We start from the raw sequence: 17,970 nt of genomic DNA, 5'->3' as shown, positions 1-17,970 counted from the left end.
ACATTAAGCAAGTATCTAGTCATTTAAATCTCAAGGAGGTTATGCGTTTAGTACATACTAAGTTAGTTTTATTATTCAACGTAAAATGTTAAGATTGTGATCCCATATTGTTGCGGTTGAAATACATTTCAAAGCAATCGATACAGGCATATGTTGAAGTCAGACGCATCAATAAACTTCCTCAAAAGTAATTTACACAATAATATGTGATCGTTTACTTAATTAATTGCATCTAAAGTAGTAAAAGTAGAATTTAAAAAATACCGGAAAGGTAAACTTTTTCTAAAGATCCACATGCATGTTCATCATGGGAGCCACCTGCTTGTATGGATTCATTAATAAACGAGCCAAATTTAAAAACATATAAAACAAACACATCTGTGTTTGACGGCTGTGATTCAATAAATTATAAAACTAAAACACTCGCTATATATAAAAAGCAAAACTTGTGCATTTTATAACTTGATGCTTTTTTAATTTGGTCATTTGTATGATCACATTTTGACATAATTGTGCGTATTGTTTTTCAATATAGTTCACCGGATAATTTATCAAGCATGATAGCGCAGTTGGTTAAATCGATGTCTCTTGGCCTTCTTTTCTCTCTTGTTCAATGACCATTTCATTTTGCTATGGGGTTTTTTTTCATTAAAATTTCTCCTTTGTATCTCCTTTGTAGGCTTTTAAATTTGAATCTTAGTAAAATGCAAACATGTAACAGTCGGATTCAAAAGTTTTTTGCGGAGTACATTAAAATACCCGGAAGGTTACGTCTGGATAATTATATTTGCAGTTTTGACTACACACACAAGGCACGTGACTATGCAGTTGTAAAAATGATTGTGCATATTTTGCAAACATCGTATTTTGAACTATATGTTAGCAAAACTTATCACATGTTTCAGTCCTCGAACCTTCAAGAATATTGCAAGACAATGTATAGTGTATGTGAGGCTCGTCGATATCCACCAGGACAATCTGGGGAGCCAGTAACCATGGGGCCCCCGGGACAACCCGGCCCGAAAGGGGACCTGGGACCACCGGGAGAGAGGGGACCACCAGGAACGTTAGGATTCGACGGCCTTCCTGGTAGGTTTATTGAATCCTTCGGGATTCTATCGTTATATAGTATCCCAGGTATATGTATTGAAAAAGACTAAACGATAGAAAAAAGGTGTACAGTAATTGACACCTCAATTACGTATGATTTAATACTTCATGAACCCAAAACCGCACATTAATGCAAGAAACTTGACGATTAGCATGACGGTACTATGTAAATTCGGCACGATTGTAAACTTATTGAAGGCTTACAGTAAGTTTTACTTTTAAATGACTCAGTTTATGCAATATTATTACAAAAAGTAACATAAAACTGTCAGTCAATAAGTGTACCCAATATGTGCTGTGCTCAGGTTCTCCGGGCGACAAAGGCGAGCCTGGTCAGAAGGGAGACAGAGGATTAATGGGCTTTGAAGGACCTAAAGGCGAACCGGGTAAGCGTGGAAACGTCTTATTCAATAACCACTTTTACATTTTTGTCTGCACGTGCATGTGTTACAAGTGATTGTGTTTGGGCTACATAATGTACCTTAAGATGCCAAGTATATCTTGTTTATGGTGTTTTTTATGAAAATAACAATACGCCGAATTATGACATAAACATTAGCTCATACTTTACTGTTTTTTAATACCACAACTGACAATTATAATCCATTTAAAATCAATGCAGTTATAAAATTTGCAATATTCGTTGGCCATAAAATAGCATTCGTTGATTGAAAGCAATCAAACCAGTTTTCAATTTGTTTACTGTTGTTACATTTTTTCGTCTTTGTCTTCAACAGGGGATCCAGGCCCTAAAGGTGAAACCGGAATTCCTGGTTTGACGGGTGATAAAGGACTAGCAGGATACCCCGGCCCATCAGGCAAGCATGCATTTCTGTCCATTTACACGAAATATACAGCATGGTGAATATATGCAATTACGATTTACACACACTGGATATGATAATGAAATGAAAGCACTTACCATTTAAACACTGAGTGTACCATGGACAAGTTCAGGCATTGACAATTTACATGCAGCGTGTATCATGCGGAAAAAATACATTTAAATACGGGTATAATAAGCATGTGTGATTCAAACACATTCAATAAGTATCGGGTTTCTAAGTATTGTGCTGTATATTAAGATTTCATAATGTACTGTTAATATTTATCGATTTAGAACCAAACACGTACAAGATAAGTCAATAAAATCGATGAAATGCTACAAAGATATTTATGGAAATTTATATCACTTCCAACATAATTATAATGTAAGTGTCGATAAAACATTTTAGGACCCATTGGTCCAGCGGGACCACAGGGCCCGGAAGGTCCGCGTGGTCAGCACGGCCCAGACGGCAAGGAGGGACCTAAAGGTAATAAGGGGACAGACGGCATACCCGGGGTGCCTGGCTTCAAGGGCGATAAGGGAGAGCTGGGAGAACGGGGTTCACCGGGATATGGAATCAACTGTATATGTACGTTTTTCTATTAGAGTTCGTTAGTCGGTGGTTTAGTGATAAAATAACCTAATCGAAACAGAAATACAATTTAATTGCTTATGATATATTTTTATGTATTTCCACATCGTACATATGGCATATACATCGCATATTCTTTATTATGACTACCAGTAAAACAAAACGGAATTTGTGACTCCAACTTTAATACGTAAATTGAAATTTTCGGTTAATATTTGTCCAGCCGTTTTGCCATTTAACGGTACATAATCATTGTTTCTTTTGAACCACTCATGTGGAAACATTTTTAATTTCCGCCTTATGATGAATGAAACTTGGAGTCGAGTCTGCTCAAATGTAATTGGCGGTTATTTACTTGGAAGGTGAAAAGGGCGACAAAGGTGAAAAGGGCCAACGAGGACTTATTGGATTTACGGGCTACAAGGGCGATATAGGTGACTAGAAGCTTTATTCTTTAAACAAATATATTCTTAACCCATCGGTGAGAATTTGTTTTCAAAACTGTATTCCTTTTATAATATTTGCATTCGAATTGTAGTTTCGATGTTATGCGTCTTGGGAATTTGGGAATGTGTCGAGCATTGTAGGTAAATACAAAAAGATACATATTACTTGATCTACAGTTGGAGTAATACTCCCAACTGTCTGGTTAACATTATTATCTTGATCTCAGTGATAAATGGGCTGATATCCATTATCTTTATTACTTGTCTGTACTGCAGCGTAAAAAGAAGTCAAATTATTTGGACTTTTTTTACCTCGATTATTACATTTCTGGTAGAACGTTTGGCGTTCAAAGTAGAATTACTAAACTAAAATTGGATTAGTGAAACGTGATGTATCAACCCTGCTAAGGTAACTATGAAAAAACGTCATTCACGAACTGCGTTGAATAATATCTAATTTAACATTTTTACAGCTTCCACGGTTTTTCTATCACAATTAGCATTTATTAATGTTTTAGGGGAACCTGGATTTAAAGGAGATAAAGGTAATATTCACATGTATCTACTTTATTAGCTAAAATTATTATCTTTCTTCGAAAATATTTATTTAGATGAGTTTAATAATCAGCTTTTAATCAGTCATACATGTGTTCCTTACGGGATATGCATACATGAACTGGTATAACAATTTTTCGTCTTAATGTAAATTTTTAACGTAGTTATCTATTTTAGACAATTTAATGCTACATAAATGATACTGTGAATATGTGTTTACTTTAAAGATTGTACTGATGTTGAAAACCGATCAATTATTTTTCCGAACATTATAATGTAAAGCTCGAATATGTGTATATTGAACTTTTAAATTATTTTACTCCCAATACAGTCTGGTTTATGGAATACCACTGAGACTTTATATTCGTTAAAACATACACGCATGTAGATCATCGGCTGAAGATTCTACATGTAACCATATGTACCTTTAGGGCATGCCTTTAAAGGGGAGCCTGGGCCACATGGACCGCCTGGACCAAGGGGTGAGAAGGGCGACTGTGATCGTAAGTCGAACAGTAATATAATGAATGTGGTCGTTAAAAAAGCAGTTAAACTTTGACTTGTAAGTGAAACACAACTTGAACTGTTATCGCAAGTAAAAAATGAACTGAATGACTGTGATCGTAAGTAAAACACTAACTTAATGACTGTTATCGGAGGCAAACATTGACATTATGAATTTGGTCGTAAGTAAAACACTAACTTAATGACTGTTATCGGAGGCAAACATTAACATTATGAATTTGGTCGTAAGTAAAACACTAACTTAATGACTGTTATCGGAGGCAAACATTAACATTATGAATTTGGTCGTAAGTAAAACACTAACTTAATGACTGTCATCGGAGGCAAACATTGACATCATGAATTTGGTCGTAAGTAAAACACTAACTTAATGACTGTCATCGGAGGCAAACATTGACATCATGAATTTGGTCGTCAGTAAAACACTAACTTAATGACTGTCATCGGAGGCAAACATTGACATCATGAATTTGGTCGTCAGTAAAACACTAACTTAATGACTGTCATCGGAGGCAAACATTGACATCATGAATTTGGTCGTCAGTAAAACACTAACTTAATGACTGTTATCGGAGGCAAACATTGACATCATGAATTTGGTCGTAAGTAAAACACTAACTTAATGACTGTCATCGGAGGCAAACATTGACATTATGAATTTGGTCGTCAGTAAAACACTAACTTAATGACTGTCATCGGAGGCAAACATTGACATTATGAATTTGGTCGTACGTAAAACACTTACTGAATGGTTGTGATCGTACGTTAAACACTATCCATATAAATGACTTTGAATGTAAGTGAAAACTTGCTTAATGGCCGTGATCGTAAGTTAGCCACAAACCGAATTGCCGTGATCGTATGTTAGCCACTAACTGAATTGCCATGATCGTATTTTATAATTTCTCTGAATGACTGTGATCGTAAGTTAAACACTAATCGAATGGTTGTGGTCGTAAGTTTAACAGCTGAATGACTGTAATCGTTAGTTAAACACAAATTAAATGACCGTGATCGTTAGTTTAACACTCACTGAATGGCCGTGATCGTAGGTTAAACACTCATCGAACGACTCTTATCGTAAGTCAAACACTAACTGAATGATTGATAAAAAAACACTAACATAATGGTAATCGTTAATAAGACACTAAAATAATTATGGTGCTCGAAATTTAAAAATATCATGAAGACTTTGACCTTCATTAAACCACCAGCATGATAATTGCAAGCAATCTTGAAAGTCTGAAATGTTAATTATTACCGTATCACAACACACTCTTATGCTGTTGGTCATCCGAAATAGCGTTCGTATCTTCAATTCGAGTATTTAAATGATCTCATATCAGATTTTAATCAGTCAGATTTTTTTAAATATCCAGCGGTAGATGTTATATGTGTACTATAATTCAAATACTTATAACACTTATTTCTCCAATTTAACACTCATGCAAGACCTCGTTAATCGATTTAATAAATACCAAACATTTTGAAGGTCGATTCAATATTTTCTCCGTTTGACGGATTACTTGTCTAACATGGTGGAGTTGATTTGATTTTTTTCTTACATTTCGACCAGGAAGGCGCGACATTTCTAAATCTTCAGAGAGATCCGTGTCGTTGTTGGACGACTCCCCAGCATATTAGTATTTTATGGGACTTAACAGTGAAGATGAGTGAAATATGTTAAAATTACCCTTGAGGCGATGTAGCACGCCAAGTGCATGTTATATTTATATTGCATCGTGGGCTGTTTCAAGACGGTTATTTGTTTCTTTACAATTAAATGTTTCTTATTCTTCATAACCGTGGTGAAATATTTTGGTAACATTTTCTTGTTTTTTTTTTTAGTTTGGAACAAAGAAAGACCAAATCTGAGGGCTGTGAACGTTCTGCCCAGTGGTAAGATTACGTATAGTTTTCTACTTAATCATTCATTAAATATGTTTTACAAACAGTGTTATCATTATGGTACCTTTATTCATAGACCACGAGGTTGGTGCCAAAATTGCATCGTTAATAATGTTAATAATGCAGTACGTGATGCATGACAGTACGTGATATACGAGTGACAATGTCATTGATAGGCGACCAGTCTGGGCTCAGCTCAATACCACAACAGGAATACCAGGCGCCGAGAAGCAAAGGGAGTAACTCCGGTGCAAGAGGTATGCGTACAGATATTAAGATACATAGTTCATTTCACGGTATTCATATGAGTCGCGTTCTGACAAAACTGGGCAAAATGCATGTGCGTAAAGTGTTGTCCCAGATTAGCCTGTGCAGTCCGCACAGGCTAATCAGGGACAACACTATCCGCCTCAATTGGATTTTTGCTAAGAAGAGACTTCATTTAAACGATAACAGCGGAAAGTGTCGTCCCTGATTAGCCTGTACGGACTGCAAAGGCTAATCTGGGACGACACTTTACGCACATGCATTATGCCCAGTTTTCTTAGAACAAGACACATATATTAAACGATAGATATAAAACACATACTAAATGAACTTAATGTACATATTATGATATTATGTATAGAAGCTAATATTATCGTATGATATTTCATAATACTTTTGCTAGATTCACACATTCTTGCCTTCCTTAATATAATATAATGATTATAGTATGAAAAATAAACTCTGTTATTTATAAGCAATGCTTTATAGTTTGCATAAGTCACACTTTCTTCATGATTTAACCATTTAGATGCGCGATCTAGCGGAGGAAGTTCTGACAATCTGGCTACAACGACGTTTTCTTCGTGCATCCCACTTCTATTGATCCTCAAGATTCATTGCTTCTTGTCATTTTTGTAAGTCTCATTCATCATTCATTTTATATTTTTATTATTTTTTAAATGCTTTTGTTTGTTTGTGCGGCAACTGAATTAAAAAAGTGTTCCAACGCGATAACGCGTACTCTATTTTTATCTGACATTTTTTTCGAGACAGTTATGGAAATCTTGAAATGTTTATGATGTTGATGGTATGACAGAAAAAAACTGTATCACTTGTTCGTCTGTTCTTTTTTTCTTCAGATTTTGAAAGTGAAAACAGGCTCGTCATCTAGGAACGGTATTTGAAATTGATTTGCTCAATTCTCATAAGATAGTGACTGGTTTATTCTGTAATTCTAGCGCCTATGCATACAATCATTGTTTAATATATTCGGCTATTTCTTTGGAATAGCATCACGTTAAGCAACACAACGCAATCAAAAGCTAACGTAACGTGTGTTTTATGGACTGTTTAATTACAGCAACCTTTTTTATTTTTATTAAAATCATTGACAGCCTTGATTTTAAATTGAATTGTTCACACACAACTCATATATTCTTATGTAATAATGTGCGTTATTGCTCAATGATTATTCCGCTATAAATAAATACCATTAATGCATGTCGGCTGTCGTTATGGTAAAGTAATCGAATGTCCGAGGTATCCGTTCTTTCATGCGCACAATCATAATTATCTTTCACAAGCACGAAAAATGTATACAAAATTAACCCATTTTTTCCTAGCGTCTAGAAAAAAGGCCTTGGCAAACAGCCTTGACCCAAATGAGACGGCGCATGACGCGGCATCTCATCAGGGTCTTCGCTGTTTGCTTAAATGAATTTCTATAAGAAATATTCTAAATATAGAATTAAATATAATAGACATCCCTAATTTTGGAAATAAATTTATCCAATTTAGAAGGATGGGAGAGTCTACTAGGCTTAAATGGGTTAAGTACACACGCGAATAAGTACAAGCTATTCTTCAAGTGTGTATTTTAGTTAAATAATGTATATTTACTTTTCACAAATAATGGTCGAATAATTCTATGATTTGTTTTACAATTGCCATTTATTGTTTACATTTTATGTTTCTAAGTTTAAATGTGTTTTTTTTTTGCAATTTGAATGCAAGAATATGCAATTTGATCAAATGATGCGGTATGTGTGTATTTTACGAACGTTAGATTGTGCATAAGTGTTTATAATAATTGAATGTTGACAAACATTCTTCTTTTTTATTGTTTAATAAAATACTGCATAAACACTTTTTTATTTATATTTTCTCAAATCTGTACGATCGTCCTTTGTGTGACAGTGATGTTTGTGTAGTAACAAATGCGAAGCCGACGCTTTTTCTTCTGGTAAAACGCTGGCGTCTCTACCCTGGGATCATACGATTTCAAAACCGCATTTCTTCCGTGCCATTCGCTAGTGACGTCAAACAGAGATGCAGATTACGTCATAGCAAGCTATTAAGTAGCAAACGATCTCCTCTAGATGTGGACGTCACGTTCATCTTGCACATCTCCTTGCGTTTAAATACAAGAATATAATTGAAATGGTTATAAGGGTTGGAATCCGACTACAACGGTTACTAATTAAACACGAATCTACTCGCAACGGTATTACCTTAACTGGTTAATATTTATTTACATACGTGAAATGTATTTCATTGAGGTTCTTTAACGTTCTTAAGCGAAATACAAAAAATGGTATCCTATTTATATCAAGTTTAACTATACGACCACCCTGGTTCCGTCTGAACAACCGAATATATTGGGAAAATAGCAGTTGTATTCATTAACAGGTTCCTGTTGAAGAACGTATAATGTATGAATTGTACAGAGTAAAGGGCGACAATTGTGTAAGGCAAGCGTTTCTGTTAAAAAGTATATTACTGCCCGTATTTCAAGTGTAATTATTTTCGAATTCTTGATTATACAGTTCTTGTCCACACTGCATCAATTATCAATATTTGTAAACAATACTACTTATTTTGTATTTAAGTCAGTTGTCACAACTCTACTACAAGGCATATATAATATACATGCATGTAGTCAGTTATAACAAGTGTATCATTAAAAGAAAAAACAACAATTCTCAATGGCTCATTTTACACATTTTCGATATAAAAATAATATTTGTTAAATCGTTCCAAAAATTGTCTTCACACAACCTTTTATACTTTTTAACAAAACAGCAAAACAAACGACAATGAGATGAATAGTTAATTTCGTTTCGGCTATGCACAATCGTCAATTAAAACGGGTAAAGTTATCGAAATGGATAAAGTTATCAACGCGTTGTTCTGTATATAAGGAAATGCATATGCTATCAACACATGGTAAAAAGTCTAATTGGTCGAGTTGTGTGCGTATGAGATGTAGTTTTATTCCACAGGTCTCATAAGTTATGTTTTATTTTAAAATATATGCACATAAATAAACATAACATAAACAAGCTTTTTCTTGATGAAAGCTGTGCGTGGAGTCTATAATTAGTCCATTTTCGTTTAGTTTTTAGATGTGAGCGTTAGCATGTAAGATATTATAGGCAATATATAATACGATATAATATATAAAGAGGATGGTATTTGCTACACAGTTATATTTTCCATTTTTACTGCATAACTGAATACGTCTCAACTAACATTATATTTGAAGGTTCTCATATACATTTCATAGTGAGGCAAATATAATATATATCGAAATATTTATGGATGTGTATGGGTAAGCTTGTATTTATTAGTTGATCCATTATATCTGCTGGCTTCATCTGTTGGCCACTTTTGATTTTATAGACCTCACATACATCAATGCGTATACTGCATAACATGTGTTTTATTGTTGAAACCTATGCATTTCAGCTTAATTATATCGAAAGCCTAAAGCGAAGAGAACGATTGATTGAGTCCTGTTCTTGTGTAAAAGCAATACCCAATGCATTTTTGTGAGATATAAAAAATGCTCCTACTGTGGGAGTCGAACCCATGACCTCTCGTTAGCTAAGCGAATATCAAAGCCACTACTCCACGGCGGCATGTTCTGTTTCTAAGTAGGTCATTAGAACATATGTCGACCACCTCGAATGAATATGAGAGCACCATACATTCCGAGCTCGTTGGTTTTGCTTCGTATGCAATTTCAAATCCGATATTTTCCACGTTTGAATAGCGTGCATCAGTAGAGTTAACCAGTTAACCCATTTATGCCTAGTGGACTCTCCCATCCTTTTAAATTGGATCAATTTATTTCCAAAATTAGGGATGTCTAGTATATTTATTTCTATATTAAGAATATTTCTTACAGAAATTATGTTAAGCAAACAGCGCAGATCCTGATGAGACGCCGCATGATGCCGCGTCTCATCTTGATCTACGCTGTTTGCCAAGGCCTTTTTTTCTAGACGCTAGGCATAAATGGGTTAAGCACCCACATTAGCCAGGCGACTAAGAAAATACTCTATAGCTTATATAAGTATCGTTTACAACTCAACATTCGCGAATGAGATTTCTGAGATGTCATATGTATCTCGGGGATACTCTCAAAATGTCGGCCTTGACATACAATGTACCTTAAAATGTGTCTGAACAATACGTGCAAGATCAGATGAGACTGCATTTGGGCCTACAAGAGTGGACATTACAGGACATTTCCTCTTTATATCTAAATAATCCATCCATCTTGGATAATTAAACACGTACACAGACATAAAAGAGGTTGCTTTGGCTTAAAGTTAGAGATGTATACAAACGTGTACAATAACAAATAACAAATAGCTCCGTATTTCGCGAATGTATAATAATCCAATATATTTATTGAGAGGTATTATTTATAAGTAGTTCTTTTGGATGGACTAAACTCCAGTTTAGAACGTTACTTATTACATGTATGTAGATGGTGTAACTAAGCGCAGTAACCGCAAATCAGCTTTTGACCATATATCATCAAAAACAGAAAACAAAAACGAAATGCTTAAAATAGTATATACACGTATAGCCATTTTTAACAAAATTTCACTTGGAAACAAACATGATTGAAGTTCATGTTACGAATAACTACTCAATTCAAATATACAATTTCCATTTCAATTCAATGTACATGTACACTATGCAAACAAAATATATGAGTGCACATATGTCCCCTTTGATTGGTCATTAGGCAAATTTGCACTCAAATCAACAAGCAATAACACATAATAAATAAAATCGCTGATATTTTTCTTCAACTGACAAAGGATAAATTATTTCAAGGAAATTGAGTGCTTTACTTAAGTTGAGTGCTGTGTCTTGTTCTGAAAAAACGGGGCATAATGCATGTGCGTAAAGTGTCGTCCCTAATTAGCCTGTACAGTCCGCACAGGCTAATCAGGGACGACACTTTCCTCTTAAACTAGATTTTCGGTAAAATACCATTAAAGCGGACAGTGTCGTCCCTGATTAGCCTGTGCGGACTGCACAGGCTAATCTGGGACGACACTTTACGCACATGCATTTTGCCCAGTTTTCACGGAACACGACTCATATTCACTTCGGCTTTCATGATTTTCGTTATCGCCTTCTTAACATCGGATAATGGCTAGAAATTCAATGCTTGTTGAGCCTGAGGTTGTTGTTGTTGTTTTTTTGTGTTTTTTTTATCAGTGTATCTGTTACTTGTTAGCTGAATTCAACATAATTTTATTTGTGGCAATATTATGTTTAGCCGTTTCTGTATATGAAAAACATATTAAAAAAATAGAAACACTTGTTTAATAACCTGGAAAATCTGTTCGGAGATCTTAAAACCATGTATATAATTTAAAAACCACAAACAGCTTACACGCCTTAACTACAGGGAAAATCTACCATGACTGTAAAGGTTTGAGCAAAACGAAAGAACACAAATTCGAAAACCATGAAATTATTCACACTTTGAAAGTAAAGAAAAACACGCATATTTACTTAATACACATAGCAAAAAAAGAGCTCCAGAAACATTTTAAGGAATCAAATACTTGTTACTATCAGCTACATAGCATGCAACACTTAGCGGAAATAATTAATACAGCGCATGTGTAACCGCCTTGAAACGGTCAACGGTCAATATACAGCTTTTGGGGGTTCGACCTGTTTAAAATGTCTAATCTAATCTCACATCAATTCTAAATAAATACCATAACAAAATATGTGTCGTCATGCGTCTTAGGAGTTAACCCCGTGGCCAGTGTCTTAAGTGCCATATTACATATAGCATATTCACATTTGATGTAACTTACAATATGTAAGCTTGACATGTTCCTTAAATAAGTAAAACTGTGCATTTATAATGCATGGCTATCAAGGTTGTGTAATCATTTATCGCGATCCAACGCTTAATTTACAATCAAATGTTTGCAAATTATAGTATATAAATAAACAAAAAAAATGAATGTTAAACCTAAGCACGGAATTCGAAAAATTTTATTAATTAATTTCTTTTTTTAAGAATTTTATTAGCAACTGAATTGATAAAAAAAATGTGACACATAATTTATTAAGAATCCATGTACGTAAATCATATGAATCACATTTTGTTTTATTTTCGGGAAAAATGTGGATTTTTTTAGTGTGCAATATAAATATGCTATTAATCTTAACTTGCATAACATGTGTAAACAAGAAGTATCGTTGAAAACGATGGATGCTCCCCGATGATACGCTTGTCAATCTATGTGTTAATAACCACCTAAAAAATCTATTATTAACCTCGGTGACCTTGACCCCAAATGACAAAAGCGTCATCAAAAGGTAGAGGCCTATGCAAGGTACCTACATGCCAAATATCTAAGAGATCGGTAAAATATTGAAGACTCTATGAGAAACTGTAACAAAAGTGTGACGGAAAAATATAGTATTAGCTTCGGTGACCTTGACCTTGACCCCAGTGACCTCAAACCTCATCAAAAGGTAGAGGTCCATGCAAGGTACCTACATGCCAAATATGAAAGAGATTGGTAAAGTATTAAAGGCCATATGAGAAACTGTAACAAAAGCGTGACGGAAAATATATTATTAGCCTCGGAGACCTTGACCCCGGGCAAGTGACCTCAATCCTCATCAAAAGGTAGAGGTTCATGCAAGGTACCTACTTTGCAAATTTGTAAGAGATCGGTAATGTATTGAAGGCGCTATTAAAAACTGTAACAAAAGCGTGAAGGAAAATCTATTATAAGCCTCGGTGACCTTGACCTTGAACCCAGTGACCAAAAACCTCATCAAAAGGTAGAGGTCCATGCAAGGTACCTTGATTGCAAATATGTAAGAGATCGGTAATGTATTGAATGCGCTATTAGAAACTGTAACAAGAGCGTGAAGGAAAATATATTATTAGCCTCGGTGATCTTGACCTTGAACCCAGAGACCTCAAACCTCATCAAAAGGTAGAGGTCCATGCAAGGTACCTACATACCAAATATGAAAGAGATTGGTAAAGTAATGAAGGCGCGATGAGAAACGGTAACAAAAGTGTGACGGAATGAAGTAAGGAAGTAAGGAAGGAAGGACAAACTGGCGACTATATGCTCCGCCGAAATTTTATTTCGGGGAGCATAAAAAGTAACCAGAAATTAAAACAAAATCAACGTATGATGAGATGATTAAATAAATTCTATTGTCTGCTACAAAAATAGAACACTTTCATTTATAAATAGCTTTAAAATAAACATAATTAACATAATAAAGTATAGCAATAACAGTAATATCAATTAACAGCTAAATAAAGTTTGTCATATCACAGTTGATTAACGCAATATGACAGTATATAGATTAAATTATAGTAACCACACTGTATATTAAATAGGCAATTTAGCACAATGATACAATAGCGTTAGTTCATTAACTCACACTGTTTAAACGGCTTCATTGTTATATAGCGTTAGTTCATGAACTCTCACTGTTTTAACAGCTTCATTGTTATATAATTATTGAACACAGTTATCTCTGTTTTGCCTACACTCACTAAATGCATGGACTTTCTCGGCACAGTTTGTTTAGCTAGTATCACCCGGTGGGGATGTCGTTTTGATGCTCACGCATTTCGATATACACGTTGGTAACCGCACACGAACTGAAAACAAATAATGACACAACTAAAAATGACAATCTAAATTATTTCCGGTATATTTGAGACATACTTTATCTACGTGTGCATAATAATATCGCGGCGGTTGTGATATTTTTAAATTTTGACGATCGAAGTATGTCTCTGATAAAAATGAGTTACATGATTTGTTCATTTCATTGGCCGAATTGAGACATATATTCTGTTAAACTTGAGTTCAGGGGCCGTATACCAGTAGCTTCTTAAGTTTTCACTTAAGTTAAGAAATTTCTTAAATAAATTTCTTGAGTTAAATTTGAAATGTCAAAAACAAAACATGAGACGCTTAGTATTTCTCTTTAAGAAATTCCTTTTAGAGTTAAAGGAAGTTAAATTAATTTTGAATATATGAGAAAAATACACAGAGTAAAGAAATTTATTAAGTTTATGAAGCTACCAGAATTTAACTTAAGTGAAATCTTATGTTTAAAGAAAAAATGTCGGAGATAAGAAAAAATATTGCGCAATATTTCAACTTAAGTTATTTTTTTAACTTTAGAAGCTACTGGAATACGGCCTCTGGTTCAGGTTTGGGCGCTGGACCATATTTTATAAGTTTTTGTGTTTCCCATGTTTAATATTTTTATTTTAATGATCGAGATGATGCTTTACTTACTCATGATGTAAGAATATGAAAAACAGCTTTACGGCTACCAATACGTCAGACAAAAATGACAATTTTATGTATCTTTGTGTTGATAAAAAAATGCAGTGTATTTGTGAAGATGTTCAAAAGTAAACTAAGGTTATTGCAAAAAGATACATCGTTATTATTTTATTTATGAAAAAATAAATCCATATAAAATAAAGACTCGGTTAAACAGTTACCTAAACTGGCGAAAACTAGACGTATGCGACTAAAACTATACCACTAGAATAAATGGCATCAAACAATAATCAGGTAAATAGTATTCATGTATTGGAATTCCTGTTAACTTATCATACAGAACATGCTGGGTTTTTTTGCTACACAAGACATGAAATTATGTCGTAAAACATCGATAAAGCTTGTCGAGGATATATATAACGCATTCAACCACCGTGAAATTAGTCATGGCTAAAACAAAAGACTGGTTCCCATCTTAGGGAAGTTCGTAAAATCTTCCAGTATGGTTTTGACTTGTCATCCTTCAAACAAGAACACTATTATCGTTGGGGAAACAAGTCCTTAACTAACACATTATAAAGCTGCAAAACATGCCCTATTAAATATTGTTCTTATTTTAACTGAAGAAATGTTTTACAGATTATGTAACGATCAAAATATTTTTTTAACATCGTTATTCGTCGGGCATTAAATTACTCTTCCTCGTTTTAAAGCGTGTTAAGCGACTTAATTCCTATGCATCATAACAAAAAATCGTTGTTCATAATTTATGATAAATAACAATAAAACGAACATCATTTTTTTAATGATTCGTGAATTTGTGTCATCACATTAACACATTTTGAACAGTAGTATACAAGTTATGGCATAACTTACGATCTCCTTCGCCTCCTCTTTGCCCTCCCGACGTTGACGCACTGGCAATGGGACGGCACCTCGACCGGAAGGAAGGTGACCGGCGGCCAAGTACTCAGTCGCTCGTCCCACACAAGCATCCAGTGGTGTCGGAACATCTGCAGGCACTCGCCGCGGTTACATGTGCTGTTAGGTCTAAAATATGTATTTGAGGTTATATTGACCATAGGATACTGATATTCTAAAGGAATTCTTCATGCAGAAATCCGCTAGTATTTTACTTAAGGCGGTTGAATAATTGCCAACGCAATAAAAAAAACATACATCAGAACACTAGACATCGAAACAGCTTAAACTTGGCAATTGCAAAAACAACGACAATAATTGTAAAATTGCAATTCGTATTAAAAGTGCACATCATTTCACAGATTGATAGAAATGTGTGGAATGTTTGAAACTGTATGTAAAAACATTAAAAAGCAAAATTATTGTTCTAAAGATTGTAATGATAACGCTGTAAGCTATGTAAAGATTATTCAATTGATCCGGTTAACAATTCTTTATAACATGAGCAGCGTTCTGAGAAAACTGGGCATAATGCATGTGCGTAAAGTGTCGTCCCAGATAAGCCTGTCCAGTCCGCACAGGCTAATCAGGGACGACACTATCCGCTTTTATGACATTTTTCGTTTAAATGAAGTATCTTCTTAGCAAAAATCCAATTTAAGCGGAAAGTGTATTCCCTGATTAGCCTGTGCGGACTGCACAGGCTAATCTGGGACGACACTATACGCGCATGCATAATGCCCATTTTTTTCAGAACACGACTCGTATTTCCGTATGAGTGTTAAGATGTTAGCAATTTGTAAATACGAATAAGTGTACATGTACATACATTAATATACGTGGCTGGTGTTGTAAATAATTATTAATTTCGATGCCGATTTCTTACAAAAACATACTATGCCCAGATTCGTGGCCTGCTATACAAACAATGTGGCCGTAAAATACTAGAAAAATGTGTTAACTGTATTTGTTTATACGTATGCAAAATGTATAGTACTAATAATTTGAGCAACGCATGTAAGCTTCACATTTGAACATGCGCTCATTGCATTAGTTATAAGTAATCATACATGTTGGTTTCAACAAAGGACATTTACATTTACAACCATCATAAATTACACCTATGGAGACACATGACAGCCGTGGCTTCTAGCGACACATATGTTGATGAGCATTTCGAGAGCGTGTAAATCCTAGCCACAGTGTGACCGCTCAAATTTGTCGTATGACTGGAGATATAGGTTAGTAGGCTTTCTTTATAACACCTGTAGGGACGGTTGGGATTTATATTTATTTAAAACCTTGTAAATAACGTTTTTCTCTGTCAGCCGTATGTGTTTGAGCAGTTTCTACAGAACAAATTAAAAAGGGTTATTCGGAACATACGTTAATAGAACCAACACCTGTGAAACCAACGTACTTATAGCAAGCTCTTCGTAGTTGACTCGTGTGGAGTTTTGTCGTTTTGTAACAGCTGTGGTAATTATATCTAGTGACACACTGCTAACTAATACTCATATAAAACCACAGATTCATGGTAATTGTATGCATAAAAAAGAAATGGAGGACATTAATTAAAAAAAATATGATGTATAATGTATTGCCAAAAAATGTACTACACTTACGCATAATTCAAAGTGAAATTAATAAAATGTCGGATAAATGCCCTCCATTGGCCTAATATACACTGGTGAAAACAAACAAATAATACTAGTCGCTATATAAATTGGTCTTTACCCATTTATGCCTAGTGGACTCTCCCATCCTTCTAAATTGGATCAATTTATTTCCAAAATTAGGGATGTCTATTATATATATTTCTATATTTAGAATATTTCTTACAGAAATTCCTTTAAGCAAATAGCGCAGACCGTGATCATGCGGCGTCTCATCTGGGTCTACGCTGTTTGCCAGGGCTTTTTTTCTAGACGCTAGGCATAAAAGGGTTAAACCATGTAAGGCAATCGTAGCTCAACTCCAGCCTGTGTACGGACGCAGACTGGTCAAGAGCTACAATGTTCGCTAACGAGACCAAACCACATTGCGGACGTTATAGCGGACAGGGTAGTTCCAGACCAGTCTGCGCGATTTCGGAGGCTGCTGTGGAGCTACGTTGACCTCATATGACAGAAGACCAATCAACGCATGACGCGGGTCATTTGATTTACATGCTTTTTTATCTATTTAAACAAAGATTCACTCACTTGCAGCGACCAGTGGGAACAAACTGGAACGCTTTGTCAAAGTGCACAACTTTGAACTCCTGGCTATTTACTGACGTAGTGTTGAAAATCTCGTATCTATAGTCACTGCAATACAATTTAGATTGTTTAAATTTCACTGCATGTTAAACCTCTAACATTAAATTGGGTCATTATTGCAATTATGTAAGCAAATTATTTTGTTTTTCTTTCCTAATATAGCTATATATCAATGATTGACAATCAAACAGGTAATGTTTCCAGAACCGTTGAAGACCGGGCATGTAAA

General features: G+C 34.8%; 2 protein-coding genes across 4 annotated transcripts in view; one reads left to right on the top strand and one right to left on the bottom strand.

The window, feature by feature from the left end:
• Positions 1 to 8,001, top strand: part of LOC127879622 (collagen alpha-1(II) chain-like) — a 123,861-nt gene extending 115,860 nt beyond the window's left edge. The window contains exons 2-12 of one of the 2 annotated variants that reach the window (XM_052426586.1): positions 906 to 1,089; positions 1,416 to 1,496; positions 1,848 to 1,928; positions 2,346 to 2,528; positions 2,894 to 2,965; positions 3,496 to 3,522; positions 3,964 to 4,035; positions 5,906 to 5,956; positions 6,142 to 6,222; positions 6,762 to 6,867; positions 7,093 to 8,001. In XM_052426586.1, the coding sequence (XP_052282546.1) occupies positions 906 to 1,089; positions 1,416 to 1,496; positions 1,848 to 1,928; positions 2,346 to 2,528; positions 2,894 to 2,965; positions 3,496 to 3,522; positions 3,964 to 4,035; positions 5,906 to 5,956; positions 6,142 to 6,222; positions 6,762 to 6,867; positions 7,093 to 7,099 (945 nt within the window). In that variant the 3' untranslated portion in view covers positions 7,100 to 8,001. The remainder of the gene's footprint in view (positions 1 to 905; positions 1,090 to 1,415; positions 1,497 to 1,847; positions 1,929 to 2,345; positions 2,529 to 2,893; positions 2,966 to 3,495; positions 3,523 to 3,963; positions 4,036 to 5,905; positions 5,957 to 6,141; positions 6,223 to 6,761; positions 6,868 to 7,092) is intronic. The other variant, XM_052426585.1, reaches the window with a different exon arrangement.
• A 2,804-nt stretch (positions 8,002 to 10,805) lies between these two features.
• Positions 10,806 to 17,970, bottom strand: part of LOC127879640 (uncharacterized) — a 51,903-nt gene continuing 44,738 nt past the window's right edge. For both annotated transcript variants that reach the window (XM_052426618.1, XM_052426619.1), the window contains exons 4-6: positions 17,685 to 17,789; positions 15,436 to 15,609; positions 10,806 to 13,919 (exon numbers count right to left, since the gene is read on the bottom strand). In XM_052426618.1, coding sequence (XP_052282578.1) covers positions 13,853 to 13,919; positions 15,436 to 15,609; positions 17,685 to 17,789 — 346 coding nt within the window. In that variant the 3' untranslated portion in view covers positions 10,806 to 13,852. The remainder of the gene's footprint in view (positions 13,920 to 15,435; positions 15,610 to 17,684; positions 17,790 to 17,970) is intronic.

This window comes from Dreissena polymorpha, chromosome 4 (assembly GCF_020536995.1).
Source record: "Dreissena polymorpha isolate Duluth1 chromosome 4, UMN_Dpol_1.0, whole genome shotgun sequence".
NCBI classification, from domain to species: Eukaryota; Metazoa; Mollusca; class Bivalvia; order Myida; family Dreissenidae; genus Dreissena; species Dreissena polymorpha.
The sequence above is the reverse complement of the archived record's forward strand: the minus strand, read 5'-3'. Positions and strand labels throughout refer to the sequence as shown.